This window comes from Aythya marila (genome assembly GCF_965140915.1).
Source record: "Aythya marila genome assembly, chromosome: 24".
NCBI classification, from domain to species: Eukaryota; Metazoa; Chordata; class Aves; order Anseriformes; family Anatidae; genus Aythya; species Aythya marila.
The window spans coordinates 5609577-5624641 of record NC_139065.1 but is presented as its reverse complement, the minus strand read 5'-3'; the positions used below and the strand labels follow the sequence as shown (position 1 = coordinate 5624641).

General features: G+C 52.6%; 1 protein-coding gene across 2 annotated transcripts in view; it reads left to right on the top strand.

The window, feature by feature from the left end:
* ITPR3 (inositol 1,4,5-trisphosphate receptor type 3) overlaps positions 1-14032 on the top strand; it is a 40237-nt gene extending 26205 nt beyond the window's left edge. Inside the window, exons 34-58 of one of the 2 annotated variants that reach the window (XM_082778239.1) lie at positions 36-156; positions 915-1099; positions 1256-1404; positions 1557-1665; positions 1823-1913; positions 2148-2317; positions 2977-3151; positions 3234-3418; positions 3787-3987; positions 4397-4507; positions 4760-4855; positions 5126-5227; positions 5507-5593; positions 6271-6381; positions 6848-7040; positions 8026-8151; positions 8673-8845; positions 8961-9125; positions 9605-9797; positions 10234-10329; positions 10746-10870; positions 11143-11308; positions 12028-12188; positions 12641-12802; positions 13147-14032. In XM_082778239.1, coding sequence (XP_082634365.1) covers positions 36-156; positions 915-1099; positions 1256-1404; positions 1557-1665; positions 1823-1913; positions 2148-2317; positions 2977-3151; positions 3234-3418; positions 3787-3987; positions 4397-4507; positions 4760-4855; positions 5126-5227; positions 5507-5593; positions 6271-6381; positions 6848-7040; positions 8026-8151; positions 8673-8845; positions 8961-9125; positions 9605-9797; positions 10234-10329; positions 10746-10870; positions 11143-11308; positions 12028-12188; positions 12641-12802; positions 13147-13215 — 3522 coding nt within the window. In that variant the 3' untranslated portion in view covers positions 13216-14032. Of the gene's footprint in view, positions 1-35; positions 157-914; positions 1100-1255; positions 1405-1556; positions 1666-1822; positions 1914-2147; positions 2318-2976; positions 3152-3230; positions 3419-3786; positions 3988-4396; positions 4508-4759; positions 4856-5125; positions 5228-5506; positions 5594-6270; positions 6382-6847; positions 7041-8025; positions 8152-8672; positions 8846-8960; positions 9126-9604; positions 9798-10233; positions 10330-10745; positions 10871-11142; positions 11309-12027; positions 12189-12640; positions 12803-13146 lie in introns of both variants that reach the window. The other variant, XM_082778238.1, reaches the window with a different exon arrangement.
* Positions 14033-15065: the final 1033 nt, after the last annotated feature.

Here is a 15065-nt window from a genome sequence, read left to right as displayed (position 1 = left end):
TGCTCTGATCCAGACCTGCCTGCTCTCTCCTTCAGACCCACCAGACCATTGTGGTGCAGCTTCTCCAGTCCACCATGCGGCTGCTGGAGTGCCCCTGGCTGCAGCAGCAGCACAAGAGCTCGGTGGAGGCTTGCATCCGCACGCTGGCCATGGTTGGTAAGGAGCCGTGCTGCGGGTATGCTCTGCTCCCCTCCAGCCGCGAGGATGCAGCTGCTCAGGGCTATTTCTGCTCCAGCAGAGCCCTCGCCCCTCCCGCAGCCATGGCAGGGTGCCCTGGAGAGGCTGCTGGCTGGGAACCGGGAGGTTTGGCTCTGGGATGTGCTTTTTGGGCTGTAATTTTGGTGACCGGGGTGGCCAGAGGCGAGCTGAAGGCTGGGTTTGGTTGGGAGATTCCTGGTGTGTCCCTCCTGGGGCTGGGCCCAGAAACAAAGCCAGCATTTATGGCAGATTTCCCTCGCCAGGACTTTGCCCTCGGCCTGCCTGTGGCTGCCTGGCTCAGCGTGAGGGTTGTCAGCACTGAGTCACCATGTGGAAAGCATTGCGTGGTGGTGAGACACCGGGTGGGGACAGCAGCCAGAGCCTTAGGATTCCCCTTTGTAATTAGAGGCAGGGCACTTACAAGCTCCTCGTGCTGGGCTTTCCCAACTGCAAAGCAGAGGCAGTGCCTCTTTCAGTCCTCTTTCTGTCAGTCTAGGGGGGCTGCAGGCAACGTGGTGCTGCTCTGGGGAGGGATGTATGGAAATCCTGCACCCCAACCTACCCAGGGGCTTTTTCTCTTGTATTTAACTCCTCTCCTCTGTGCTGCAAATGAAGAGCAGGAGAAGGGGTGCCCAGCCTGAGGCAGCGTGGCAGGACCCAGCCGATGGCACGGGCTGGACTGTGGCTGTCCCCAACCCCGACTCCCTCTCCCGCAGCCAAGAGCCGCTCCATCGCGCTGCCCATGGACCTGGACGCCCACGTCAGCTCCCTGCTCAACAGCAGCTCCACCAGCACTGTGCAGAGGAACACGTCCAGCTACAAGACGGCCACGCGGACCTTCCCCCGCGTCTCCACCACCCCAAACCAGTGGGACTACAAGAACATCATAGAGAAGCTGCAGGTACGGGGCCAGCAGGTGGTGGTGGTGCAGGTCGGCGGCGCAGCTTGTCTCCACTGCGAGGCAGCGAGAAGACATGGGCTCTGCAAGCCTGTCCCGTATTTGTATTTGTGTCTCCTTGGTATGTGTTGAGCTAAAGGTGTGCGCTGTGACTTGTAGGACATCATTAACGCCCTGGAGGACCGCTTGAAACCGCTGGTGGAGGCTGAGCTGTCCGTCCTGGTGGATGTCCTCCACCGGCCAGAGCTGCTTTTCATGGAGGGGACGGAGGCGTACCAGCGATGCGAGAGCGGAGGTTTCCTGTCCAAGTGAGGATGCTTTGCAATTGCCATGGGGTAGCTGGGGAAGGGCTGCTGACCTTCTCCCTCTGTGGGTTTTGCACCTGCGGAGTGGAGGGGTGCCCTTGGGGACCCCGTGTCCCTCTCGGCTGCGTGATGATGGCTCTGCTGTGCGTGGCCAGGCTGGTGCAGCACACCAAGGACCTCATGGAGACGGAGGAGAAGCTGTGCATCAAGGTGCTGAGGACGCTGCAGCAGATGCTGGTGAAGAGGAACAAGTACGGTGAGAGGGTGAGCACCGTGGCCCCATGGCACAACCCCTGCCCCACTCCTCGGCTCTGGCTGCCCGGGCTGGCAGCACCCTCCCCGTCACAGCCCGTGGGTGCTCAGCCTTGTTCTGCTCTGGCGCTGGCACTGGGAGCCTCGTGACGTTTATTTGTCTTGGCAGGGCAACCTGCTGCGGAAAATGCTCCTGAACAATTACCTGCAGAACAAGAAGTCCAGCTCCAAAGGCGAAATCATGGATGCTGCTGGGGGAGGTGAGTGCCCCTCTCTGCCTTTCCTCGTCTTTCTGTGCTGCTCTCGCTCATGTTGAATGCCTGGTTCCCAAACCACGGTGGAATAAGGTCTGTAGCTGGTCTCCATGCTCGCACCTCCATGGAAGTAAAGGATTTAGGGAGAAGAGGGGATGGGTCTGAGATGTCCCTGGGAGTGACTTGGCCGTGCTCCTTCTCTTACACCACCATCACATCCGTCTGTGTCCTCTCCTGCAGGCCAGGACCAGGACTGGTCCGCTATCGCTGCTGTCCAGTGCCGGCTGGACCGAGAAGGGGCCACCAAGCTGGTGGCTGACCTCATCATGAACACCAAGAACGAGAAGATCTTCCAGGAGAGCATCCTGCTGGCCATTCGGCTGCTGGACGGAGGCAACACTGAGATCCAGGTGCTTGTGGTGGGCACCAGCCCCCGGGGACTGGGCAGCCGTTGTTTGATGTGTGCGATGCGAGGGTCACAATGTGCAGAAGACAGGGGCGCAGGGCAGTCCTCAGCCCCTGGCCGGTCCCCGAGCAGCAGACTTTACCAAAATTTTAGGTGCATGCATTTGCTCGCCATCTGGGGGAGGAACTGCAGAAATTTCTCTGCTTTCGGGTTTTCCAGCTTGGTGGCTGGATGCTGTGAAAGGGGCAGGTTGTTGCCGAGGGTTTCTGGAGTAATGCTGATGCCCTCTGCCGGGTATTGCGGAAATGACTCAGATTTGCAGCTCTCAGGTGATCACTTGCAGGTTATCTTGAATTCCTCATCATGGGGAAGCCAACGAACTTTACACACAAAAATCATGGGCTTCCAAGCCTGGAGCTGCTGTAGTTGCTGCTTGCTATGTCCCCAGCCCTGCCCAGGGTGAAGGGGGGCACAGGCACAGGGGATGATGCACCCCTATGAGTCCAAGAGGACTGTGATCTCCAGGGCTATTGGAAATAATCCTGCTTGCCACGTTATCCCAGGCAAGGGCTGGAGTGCTGGAGGCTAGTGGATCAGAGGGGCAGGCTGGGGTGGCTTGGATACTGCAGCAGAGGCTGGAAGTGCTGTCCTCCCTCCTCCCAGAAATCCTTTTACAACCTCATGACGAGCGACAAGAAGTCCGAGAAGTTCTTCAAAGTTTTGCATGACCGGATGAAGAAGGCGCAGCAGGAAACCAAGTCTACGGTGTCGGTGAACATGAGTGACATTGGGAACAAGCCTCGTGAGGACAAAGACGAGCCCGACCCTGGCACCAAAGGTATGGGGTCGTGTCCTCCCAGCAGGGCCAATGCCTGCCTCGTTGGACAGCCTGATACTAATGAGGTTGGGTTGCCCAGCAGGACGAGGAGAGGCCTTCGTGATGCCAGGCACCCCCTCCCGATACCCGCTGGCGTTAGGGTTTCGGAAGGGCCATGATGGTGGTGAGCAGGGCCAGAACAACGAAATGGGGGTGACGGTTCTGATTATGGAGCCTATCCTGCGATTCCTGCAGCTGCTGTGCGAGAACCACAACCGGGACCTCCAGGTTGGTTCTGGGGGCTGCTAGGGACGGGGGCAGAGGCTGTAGGACTGGGGTGCAGGAAGATGGATTCTGCCCCAGCTGGGTCCAAAAGGACATTGTGCTGGCTTCCCTGTGCCTCAGTTTCCCCATCTGCAAATGCACCATCCTTTAGGATTAACTTTGCTTGGTGTCCTGGAAGGAGCCGATCATGGCACAGCTGTTTTCATGTGACTGGGTGCTGCTCTTGGGGGGGTCTGTACACTACAGGGGAGGCCCTGAGCCTAATTTTGCATCAAAATTAGCTGGAGGTTGTGCTGGGAGTGGGGCCAGAACCTGGTGTCCCTGTCAGAGTGATGCTGCTCAGGCTTGTAACTGCAGGCTTTGCTCGACAGAACTTCCTCCGGTGCCAGAACAACAAGACCAACTACAACCTGGTGTGCGAGACGCTGCAGTTCCTCGACATCATGTGCGGCAGCACCACGGGGGGGCTGGGGCTGCTGGGGCTCTACATCAACGAGTACAACGTGGCCCTCATCACCCAGACCCTGGAGACCCTGACCGAGTACTGCCAGGGGCCCTGCCACGAGAACCAGGTCTGTGCACGTTGTTGCAGGTCTGGGTTCGTCCTTGCGTGTCCCATCCCATCAGGGATGCCCAAGGAAGGATTTTGGGGGATGCATGGGACAGCAGCAGGGATAGGGGCAGCTCTAGACTTCAGGGTGTGAAGGAGAGCACAACGTGGGCTGCAGGGGTTCCCTGTGGTGCACAGGGACAGTGTGTGGGTTACGAGCTCCTGCTTGGCTAGATAATATGGTGATGCAAAAATAATATGGTGATGGAAATGGTGCCACTGGCAGGGAGAGGAGGGGTCTGGGGCTCCTGGAGCAAAAGGGATGGTTCAGCATGAAGGCAGGGCACAGCTTTGGACCTGAGCTGTGTTGGAGGTGAAGCCGGGAGGGATGGCATCACCCGTGGGATAACCTCACTGCATTGCTGCCCTAGAGCTGCATCGTGACCCACGAGTCCAATGGGATCGACATCATCACAGCCCTCATCCTCAATGACATCAGCCCCCTCTGCAAGTACCGGATGGACCTGGTCCTGCAGCTGAAGGTAGGCAGGGCCTGGGGCTGGGATGGTGGGCACGTGTGTGCAGCACTGCGTGGGCTCCCAGCTTGCTGGCACGTCCGTGGGCTGAGCTGTGGGGTGAGGGGGATCTGAAGCAGGGGCTGCGTGGGACTGGTTCATCTCCTGTGTGCATGGCTTGGATTTATGGCAGCCCGTGGTGCAGGGGGGTTCTGCCACTGCAAGGTCCTGGGCACAGGCAGGGCATAGCTGTTCTCAGCACGGGCTTCTCCCTGCCAGGACAATGCCTCCAAGCTCCTCTTGGCCCTCATGGAGAGCAGACACGACAGCGAGAACGCCGAGCGGATCCTCATCAGCCTCCGCCCGCAGGAACTGGTAAGGGCCGAGCGGGGTGGGAGGGTGAAAGAGCCCCCACGAGCCCCTGTAAGCCCCTGGGCTTGTGGCTCCTGCTGGAGCTCCTACACCTCTGGCTCCTGGTGCAGTTTCTGGCTTGCAACCCCAAAACCACCTCGGGTGCTGCCCTGACACAGCTCACACACCACAAGTATCCGTCCTGAGTCGGGTTCCCGGAGCTGTTTGTGGCCAGAGGAGGAAAATGAGGTGAGGAGACCAGGACAAGCTCACCTGCCCTCTGCTGCCTTCCAGGTTGACGTGATTAAGAAGGCCTATCTGCAGGAGGAAGAGTGCGAAAACGCTGAGGTTTCCCCCCGGGAAGTCGGCCACAACATTTATATCCTGGCGCTGCAGGTACTGACGCTGCAATCTGCCGTGACAGCAGGGCTCCCACCAGGCTGGGCTCCCCATGCTGTGCTGGGCTCCCACTCACCGATTTGCACATTTTTCTCTGTGTTTATTTACATTTCCTCCAGCCAGGCTGGGAAATGTGCTTTTTGCCTCCCACGAAAACCCAGCACCCTGGCTTAGTGGCCATCCCCCTAATCCCCCTAGTGCGCACCCCGTGTCCTGCTCTGGTGCACAGAGGCTGCTCCGTCCTGTGCTAACCCACTCTCGCTGTCTCCCTTCCAGCTGTCCCGTCACAACAAGTCCCTGCAGCAGCTCCTGAAGCCGGTGAAGCGCATCCAGGAGGAGGAGGAGGAGGGCATCTCGTCCATGGTACGGAAAGCCCTCGGGAACAGAGGCAGAGCTCCCCGACCCCAACCAAAGGCTGTGAAAAGCTGCTGCTCCCAGCCTCACTAAGCTGCCCTGCTGCTTGTCGTTCAAGATTTGATGGGGTTTAGTGTTCCTGGGGGTGGGGGGACTGAAGAAAGAAAGATTTATAAGAGCCAGTGTATCCAAATCTACAACCCAATGGCACGTGCACCCGTTATAACCCAGCTGCAGAGAGCTGTGTGTGCGGGGCTCCCTGGGGAAGGCTCAGCCATGGGTGACATCCAGCTTGCTGCAGGGTACTGCCCTGCTGGGCTCCTGCTCCTGCTACCTGCTTCCTCCCTTCCCTTCAGAAAAGGAAGGACTGAGTCCTTTGCTGTATTTTCTTGCCTCTGCCTTAGATCCTGTACAAGATTCAGCAGTAATGTGATTTCCCTAGGGCTTTAGGGGCATTGATTTGTAATTTGTGGATTAGCAGCTTTTGGATGTAATTATTGCAGGGAATCGAATGTCTGTCACCTCAGGGAGCGCTCGTACTCCTCTAGGAAGCTTTAATTCATTTGCTTTTCCTTGAAACCTAATCGGGTTCAGTACGTTTTGAGGAACGGCGTTGTCAGTGCAGTTAGACCCGAATCCCCCCGGCTGTTCCCACTCTCATCCTCTCTCCTCTCCCCACATCCCAGCTCAGCCTAAATAACAAGCAGCTGACGCAGATGCTGAAGTCGACGGCTCCCATCCAGGAGGAGGAGGAGGACCCGCTGGCGTATTACGAGAAGCACACGTCCCAGATTGAGGCAAGACCTGTTTGCTGCTGGGTTGCTAGTACACACACGGCTGATGAATCCCACGTGTGCTCCGGCTGTCTCGTGCCCGGTTATTCTGCACCGGGAGCCTTCCCATCCCTGTGCCTGCTAAAAGCAGACGGGTCCTTTGTGCTGCACAGAGCTGGAGGTAGTAGCAGAGCCCGTTGGGTGCTGGGGGAGCACAGGGTCCCCCCAGACCCTTCCTTTCTCTCCCCACAGCAGCTGGGATGCAGTGGGAGCAGCCCCATCCTTGCTTGTTGGGGTGGTCCATGTGCTGTCAGTGTTCGTCCCAGCACAGCCACTCAAGGATGCCTTTGCTGGGTGGAACTGTAGCGTTAGATGTGTAGCTGGTGATATTTGGATTTGGGGAGGCACAGCTGGGGCTAGGAAAGCGGAAACCAAAGTGTGGTACGGGCAGGATCTGACGGCACCCTCCCCTTCGCCCTGCTTCCTGCAGATTGTGCGCCTGGACCGAAGCATGGAGCAGATAATCTTCCCGGTGCCTGGCATCTGTGAGTTCCTCACCAAGGAGACCAAGTACCGGCTCTTCACCACGACGGAGCAGGACGAGCAGGGCAGCAAAGTCAGTGATTTCTTCGACCAGTCCTCCTTCCTCCACAACGAGATGGAGTGGCAGAAGAAACTGCGCAGTAAGAGCAAACCAGACCTTCCTTTAGCACTGGCCAAGCTCGGGCTCTTTGAATAGCTCCTGTTTTGAACCTGGGGGACCAGCTGTGCTTTGAGGGGGCTGTGAATCCTGGCAGCAGCCTGCAGATCACATCTCTGCCCCTTGTGCCCCTTGCTCTCTGCAGGGCACAGCGTGCTCAGAAGTTTGCAGGGAGTGGAGGTTAATCGAGACCTTCCAGCCCAGGGATGTTTCCTCCATGCCTGTTAGTGCAGTTCCCCTGAAATGCCTCTTACAGCACATTCTCCGGGACAACACCGACAGCTGTGTTCCCCTACAAAGCCCGCTCTTTATTTGTTTTCAGCTGCCTTTTCCTAAGCCAGCATCTAGCAGCTGTATTTGGGACATAAACTTGTTCCTCTGCACCATCCAGACTTAAGGTGCTTTCAGGGCTGCACCAGTACGGACTTCCTGGCTTAAAATAACAGGAGCTCCGTCAACAGGAGTTGCACTATAAATACAGCGATACAGCTAAGAGGTAGTGTAGCAGCACTGAAAACACTTGCAGATCCAGTCTAAACTATCTTAGGAATTCGGCAGGAAACAAGTTTCCAGTATGGCTGGGAAGTTGCTGGCTGGGTCTCCTTTGGGACGGAGAATCAGGCTGAAAACACAAAGGCGCTGTTGTTTTGAAGGATGCGAGGATGTAGGAGGTGGGAGATGGGGAGGAGGGGGAAGTAAAGAACGAAGCCAATCTGATTCCAAGGTGCCAGAGCAGGTCAAAGGCCCCAGGAGCCGAGAGGTGTGAGCAGTAACGATTTGAACGTGCAGTTGTGTTTCAGAAGATGAGGAGGGAGCTTTTGTCAATGGCAAGAAGGAAGCGGGAGGCAAGGGTCCCTCCAGGCCCGCGCGCTGCACTGAGCCGAGCCGTTTGGATGTTGGGGAGGTCAGAGCCTTCCCCAGCTGACACGAGGTTGGCTGAGATGTGTGTCTGCCTCCTCTCCCTCCAGGCATGCCGCTGATGTACTGGTTCTCCCGCAGAATGACGCTCTGGGGAAGCATTTCCTTCAACCTGGCTGTCTTCATCAACATAATCATTGCTTTCTTCTACCCCTATGTTGAAGCCACCTCCATGGGTGAGTGCCCCTGTGTTCACTGCTCCTCGGGGTGGTGGACAAAGGAGACCCTCGTGTGCAGGGAGCACTGGTCCCCGTACTTGTGTTCTCCCGACCCTTTCTCTCCTCTTGACTCCTAAAGCCCCAAGCCTTTTCTGCTGGTCCTGGCAAGGGACTGAATCAAGATTTCAGTTGCCAGCCCTCCCACGACTTCCTTCTTAGGGAACAGTCTCTTCTCCCCAGGCTGTACTTTCTGTGTTTGTAAAATGGAGGAAGTAATGACAGAATATGTACCAGCTGTCTGGAAGTCTTAATCATTTACAGTGGTTGTGAGATCTCAGATAAAGGATGTTAGAGAAGTGTATCAGTAAGGACCATCTTAGCCAACACTAGTCTCTGTGGCCAAGCGTCATTTCTGTCTTTTTTCCCTCTGTTAATCAGCACGATAGTTTTTTTTGGACACTTAGGACAGCAGCACAGTGTCGGATTGACAACGTGCATTTAACTTCATGCCATTTAGTTGTTGTGGGTCTTCTTTCCAGGAGTGCTGGATTCCCCACTGATCTCGCTGCTCTTCTGGATTCTGATCTGCTTCTCCATCATGGCCCTGTTCACCAAGCGTTATGGTGTCAGACCGCTCCTCGTGGCCCTGATCTTGCGATCAATTTATTACTTAGGAATTGGACTCACTCTGAACATCCTGGGAGCTCTCAATGTAAGTTCTCATCACGCTGCTAGAAAAGGAGCACAACATCTCATAGCACAGGAGACTGTTCTGCATTCCTGAAGTGCAGAAACTTCACTCCTTCCCATTTCTGGTTGTTCTCCAGCTGACCAACAAGATTGTGTTCGTAGTGAGCTTTGTGGGCAATCGTGGCACCTTCATCCGAGGCTACAAGGCCATGATCATGGATGTGGAGTTTCTCTACCATGTTGGCTACATCCTGACGAGTGTCCTGGGACTCTTTGTGCACGAGCTCTTCTACAGCATCCTGGTACAGTAAATGCAGATTTCTGGGGCTCAGACATAGCCAGAATGCCCGGTTAGAAGCTAGAAGTTTCCTGTGACATCTTCCAGGAGCTGATCGATAACGGCAGTGAGAACAATGCACTGTGCTCTAATCTTTGCGTAGGCTGATCTTTCTGCCTTCCGACAGTATCTATTACTGTCCTTCCCAGTCTTTTGCTATCAGACTCTTTCTAATCTCTACTGTGTACTTTATCTGGGTCAGCTGGGAGACAACGTGAGCTGGTGAGGGCAGAGGCAGGGGACGTGTGTCCTATTCTCGGCTCTCCTGCTGTGCATAAGTCACTTCATTCTTCTACAGTAAGATGGAAAACTTAAATGCTTTATGTGAAAGTTAGTCAATGTCTCCTGGGTGATCCAAGCTCTCGGGATAAAAGGGGTATAGGTAGGCCAGGCATTGTCACAGAAAAGCACCCTATGGCATTTCTTTGCTCCTGGTCCTTTCAGCTGTTTGACTTGATCTACCGCGAGGAGACCTTGTTTAATGTCATCAAAAGCGTGACGCGGAACGGGCGCTCCATCCTGCTGACAGCCCTCCTGGCGCTCATCCTCGTCTACCTCTTCTCCATCGTGGGCTTCCTGTTCCTGAAGGATGACTTCATCCTGGAGGTGGACCGGCTGCCGGACAGCAAAGCCAAAGGTGCTTCAGGCCATTCCCTTGCTGGGCTTGGGCCAGGCGGAGTGTGGGCCTCTTCTGCAGCTGGATCATTGCAGGAGACCCTGGGAGCACGGGGCCAAGCTCCTGGGAGCACTGGTTTGGGGCTGGGGGAGAAGGCGGCTGCCTGCACTGACTTAGGGACCTCCTGCTGCAGAAAATGGGGTTTTGGGGGCTAGGAGTGACAGCAGAGAAAGGGGTTGGCAGCTGAAAATGAAGTTTATAATAGAGGTCTTACTGAAACCTAAGCAAAAGATTCAAAACCTAGAAGAGGCTAGGAGAATACGAATGAAGCTTCTCTATTTTTTAAATTGCTTGAATATTACAACGAGATGCAGTTGAAGAGCACCTGGACACAAGCAAAGAGTTTTGCTAAGGCAAGCTGATGCCCTGACAAGGCTGTGTTCTCTTTTACTTGCAGATGACCCCTTGGGGATGCAAAGGAACATGGAGACCTTCATGGAGTCATGCAGTGGAGACAAAATTAGCTGCTCTGCTGTGCCCACTGCCTTGGAAGGTAAGCAAGCTCATTAGAAAGCTGAGCTCTGTTAGCAGCAGAGTAGGCTGGCTGCTTTGTTTGTTTCCATCTTTGAAAAGATGCTGTGAGATTTTTCTGAGCTCGCTGACAAACAGCCCACTGTTTGGCACATATTAAGCAAGAGGCCCGCAAGCTCTGTACTGACCCTGGCATAAAAATGTTGAAATAGATTCAATTTAGTCATAAAGAAAGTGGGAGCTTTGGGAGCGCTCAGCCAAACACCTCCACTGCAAGAAGCAAGCTGGAGGAGCTGCTGGTTGGGAGATCCACACCGAGCACCTGCTCCCAGATGGGACACTGCACCGCATCTTGTAGCTTGGGATTCTTTGCAGTGGTACTTCTGCCCTGTGTGTGATCTTTTTGCTTTTATTCCCCTCTGCACTCTGGTATTCTAGAAGCAGACGCTGACCAGTGGGAACGAGCCTGCGACACGCTGCTCATGTGCATTGTCACTGTCCTGAACCACGGCCTGAGGAACGGAGGGGGTGTGGGTGACATTCTGCGCAAGCCATCGAAGGATGTGAGTTTTGGCAGCACGTTGGGCCCCTCTCTGCCAAGTCCTGCTGCAGATCCCACTGTGGAGCTGCCCTTCCTCCCTGGAAACTGTGGCACTGCCAGCTTTTTCCCCTACAGCCGTCCTTCAGTGCTTTCCTCCTCTCTTCCCCACCACACCCCAGTTATTGCTCCCCACCTTGCACCCTCAGCCTACGGCCGTTGCAGCAAAGCACAGTTGGAGTGGCTAGAGGAGAGGTGTGCGAGACGCATGTCTTTTTTCCCATTTGTCCATTACAGGAATCCTTGTTTCCTGCTCGGGTTGTCTACGACCTCCTCTTCTTCTTCATTGTCATTATCATTGTCCTCAATCTCATCTTTGGGGTCATTATTGACACCTTTGCTGACCTGAGGAGTGAGAAGCAAAAGAAGGAAGAAATACTGAAGACCACTTGTTTCATATGTGGTGAGTGCTGGGACCCTGGCTCAGTGTGCCTGCAGGAACTGCCCCCATGTGGTCCCTCTCTTTTAAGGTTGACCTGTGACATGAAGGAAGGAAAGGAGTTTCAGCTGGTTTGGGTTTTCATTTGGTTCACAGCAAAACTTAAATCTCTTCACTGGTGGTGGCTGCAGAGTGAGGAGGCTTAAACAAGGACACAAACCGAGAGGGGAAATTATTCTTCCTCGCCTCCTGTTAATGAGGTGTTAAACTAAATGCCACGTTGCGGTGTTCTCGTCGCTGTGATCCCTCCTGGGACCAACACTTATCAAGTGGGGGAAAAAAATGCACCATATTACTAAGGAAATGAAGTACAGGAAAATGTTCCAGAATGCTTTCAGTCATAGGAAAGCATCCACAAAAGCCAATCCAAGCTTAAATATAACTTTTTTTTTTTTTTCTTATTGGATCCACTGGGTGCATTTTGTTCTTTCAGATATACAGGCAGGAAGCATAGCTAGTAGTACTTTAAATAGAAGCCTCCTGAATACACGACTGGGTTATTTTCCCCCTGCTTTCGATGCTTGTTATGTGCTAAATGCCAACTAATTATTAAAAGCACTTCTTGAAAGTCACACCTGGGACAGGAGGCAATTATCTGTACTTCCTTTCGCATTTGTTTGCTTGCTCACTTCTTACCTTCTCGTCTCCCCTCCACCTTCTCTGTGCTTGACTGCCTTTCCCAGGACTCGAACGGGACAAGTTCGACAACAAGACAGTGTCCTTTGAGGAGCATATTAAATATGAGCACAACATGTGGAACTACTTGTACTTCATAGTGCTGGTGCGAGTGAAGAACAAGACAGACTACACCGGGCCTGAGAGCTACGTGGCGCAGATGATAAAGGTACGCGCCCTCTCAGAGCAGCTACCCCAGGGAAATATTTGGGAACAATGGGCTCGCCAAAGAAAAACAGTTTTGAGAAGAAACTTTTGCAAAATATTTAAGAATGTTGTTGTTCCTTGGGTTTCTTAGGTGGTTAATTCCACTCGGCAATCTCAGCCAACACTGCATTGTCTATTTGATGTTTTGTACTGTGTATTTAAGGATTGAACCAAGGGCAGAACCAGGCAGTACAGAGTGTGACTTCAAGGTTATTTCAAGGCAAAAAGGGAGGGTGAGGAAACTTAGAAAAGAAAAACCTCTGAACTTGAATCCAGATGGCTGTATAAAAAAAGGTGCAAATGGACCAGTGGTGGAAAATTTGCAAGGATACATACAAAATGAGCTTTGGGGAATTTCTTTAGTCCCCAGGCATAGGCAGGCTTCCTGTTAAGTTCCACCTGGTCTCTTTCCAGAACAAGAACCTTGACTGGTTCCCTCGGATGCGAGCCATGTCGCTGGTCAGCAACGAAGGGGAAGGAGAACAGAACGAGATCCGCAACCTTCAAGACAAACTCAATTCCACGATGAAGCTGGTGTCCCATCTCACCTCCCAGCTGAACGAGCTGAAGGAACAGGTACTAAACGCTTATAAAAAAAGGAACACCTGAGTGTAAAACCCCCCTGTCCTTATCAAAATAGACAGCGAGGCAGAACAGGAGGCAGCATAGGCAAGAACAGAAGGCAGAACCAGCCCCATCCAGTACAACTCTGGATACAAAGCAGAGGGCTCGTGTTCCTGACCCCCAAAACAGAGCTACACTTGGGTCATGTGCTTTTTGATACTTCCTCACCAAACTCACAGGGTGTTCTGGCAGATGCTTAAAGCAGCCTAGTCAGTCACAGACCTGAGAAGCATGCTAACAAACATAAAAAAATAATCTGGTTTCCTACCTCATTTTTGTCCTTGTTTGAACTCTAGATGACAGAGCAAAGGAAGCGCAGACAAAGGATGGGGTTTGTGGATGTCCAGAATACAATGAACCACTAAGACAGAAAAAGCATCAGCTTCACCCACTGAGGGACTGAACGTATCTATCAGCTGCCGAGGCTGCTTATTCCTGGGTCCTGCGCACGGACATCGCTGTCAGAGAAAGCCGGGCCATGCGGAGGGGCTTCCAAGTCAACATTTTCCTTAGATCGCTTGTAAGCAATTCAGGAAGCAATGACTGGTGAGGATTCCTCAATACCTGGACCCACATGTTACTCCAATGCCCTTATAGGAAGATAAATTATACAAGACTTTTATTCCTCATTGCAATAACTCTTTTATTTTGCAGACGTGGGGGGTTGTATCTTTATCTCCATGTGCTACATGTGGGTGGCCTCCACCTCAGGTGTAGTGTAACTAGCGGTAGGGCTGCAATATTTAACGCATTCCAGGAGCGTCACTAGTAAAACATGGAACTTTGCAAACCAGCCATCATCTCTGCTGTACCTGTTCCATGCCGATTCCTCTCCATTTAGAGTTCTGTTCATCACAGTGGTGCAGTAAAGAGGCGCTAAACTCAAGGATATGGATTTGAGCATTTAACTCACCAGATGAGGATGAGTACCTGCGCTAGTACTACGTGGACTGGTCTTTTGTCTTGTGTGGACAAAGAATATCTGGGCAGTAGTAGGAGACTGCAGGTTTCCAGGAGTTCACTGTGAAGGGGTGTCCTGTGGTTTAGTTTCATCTCTGGTGTAATGTTTTACTTTTTTTTTTGTTTGTTGTTGTTGTTACTTAAGAACTAAAGTGTAAATTGCCTTAAGTAAATTAAAAACAAAAATCAAGTTATAATAAAAACTTAAACATGGTAAAGAAACCTCCCTTCCTGTACACTCGGGGATGCAACAGGGCTGTTAGAAATAGAAATACAGAGCAATCCAAAGACCTGAAGCCAGAAGGTCTTACCCTAAGTGCTCCACCACCCAATGCTCTTGGTTCCAGCTGTTAAACATTACAATGTAGCCATAGAGAAGATGAAGAATGCTACCATGATCAACTACCTTGAACACCAGCCTTATTTTCTGAAGCTTTGGATCAGAGCCTGCTGCAAAGTTTCAAATTCTTTCACTACTTGCCAGGAAAACACAGTTCAAACATAAAAAGGAGCAGCTGTTGGTGCTGCGTGGAGCCAAGCAGAGTCCTGGCATAGCTGTGTTCTAGACACACATCCTTCCCAAGCCAAGCAGTGCTGCGGCCATCCCAGCTACATGCCTGTGCCTCTGCCTCCAAAAACAGCGGCTGATGCAAGCACTAGAGCTTTAAAAGGGAATAAAACTGAGCCACAACAAAGGACTAAGCAGAATTGAGCTTTGGTAGAGTAACACATCACAAAAACCGATCTTCATCCCTCACTTATGCAGTAGCCCCTACAGAACCTTCCTTCCATGCTGAGGAAAGCCTGTCCAGCAACACACTGTTCTAGACCATGTATGGGACTAAATCCCATTACACTCTTCTTAAACTCCTCTCTCATCACCATGGTAAACGTTCACCCTCAGTCATCTCCCGTCTTCCCAAACAGGAGTTCTCCAGAGGAAAACAACTTGTGATAATTAAAGTTATCCCAGCTCAATTTCACTGTTACCAGTGCTAACACAGAACCACCATTACAGCTGTATTTCTGTGTTATCACCACTGCTGGCTTCCCAAGCAGATTTAAAGCTAGCGTGGTTGCACCTATGTGCTCTGGCATTTCCTGATGGTCTGTTTCTCATAATACAAACGATCAGATCTAACAACACAAAGCTCCTTCTTTTACATTGATCCAAGAACTTTCGTCACAGATGTGTTCAGGTATGGCCTAGATTTCCAAAAAGAAAAGAGTGGGTGTTAAAAATAAAGAGTATAGG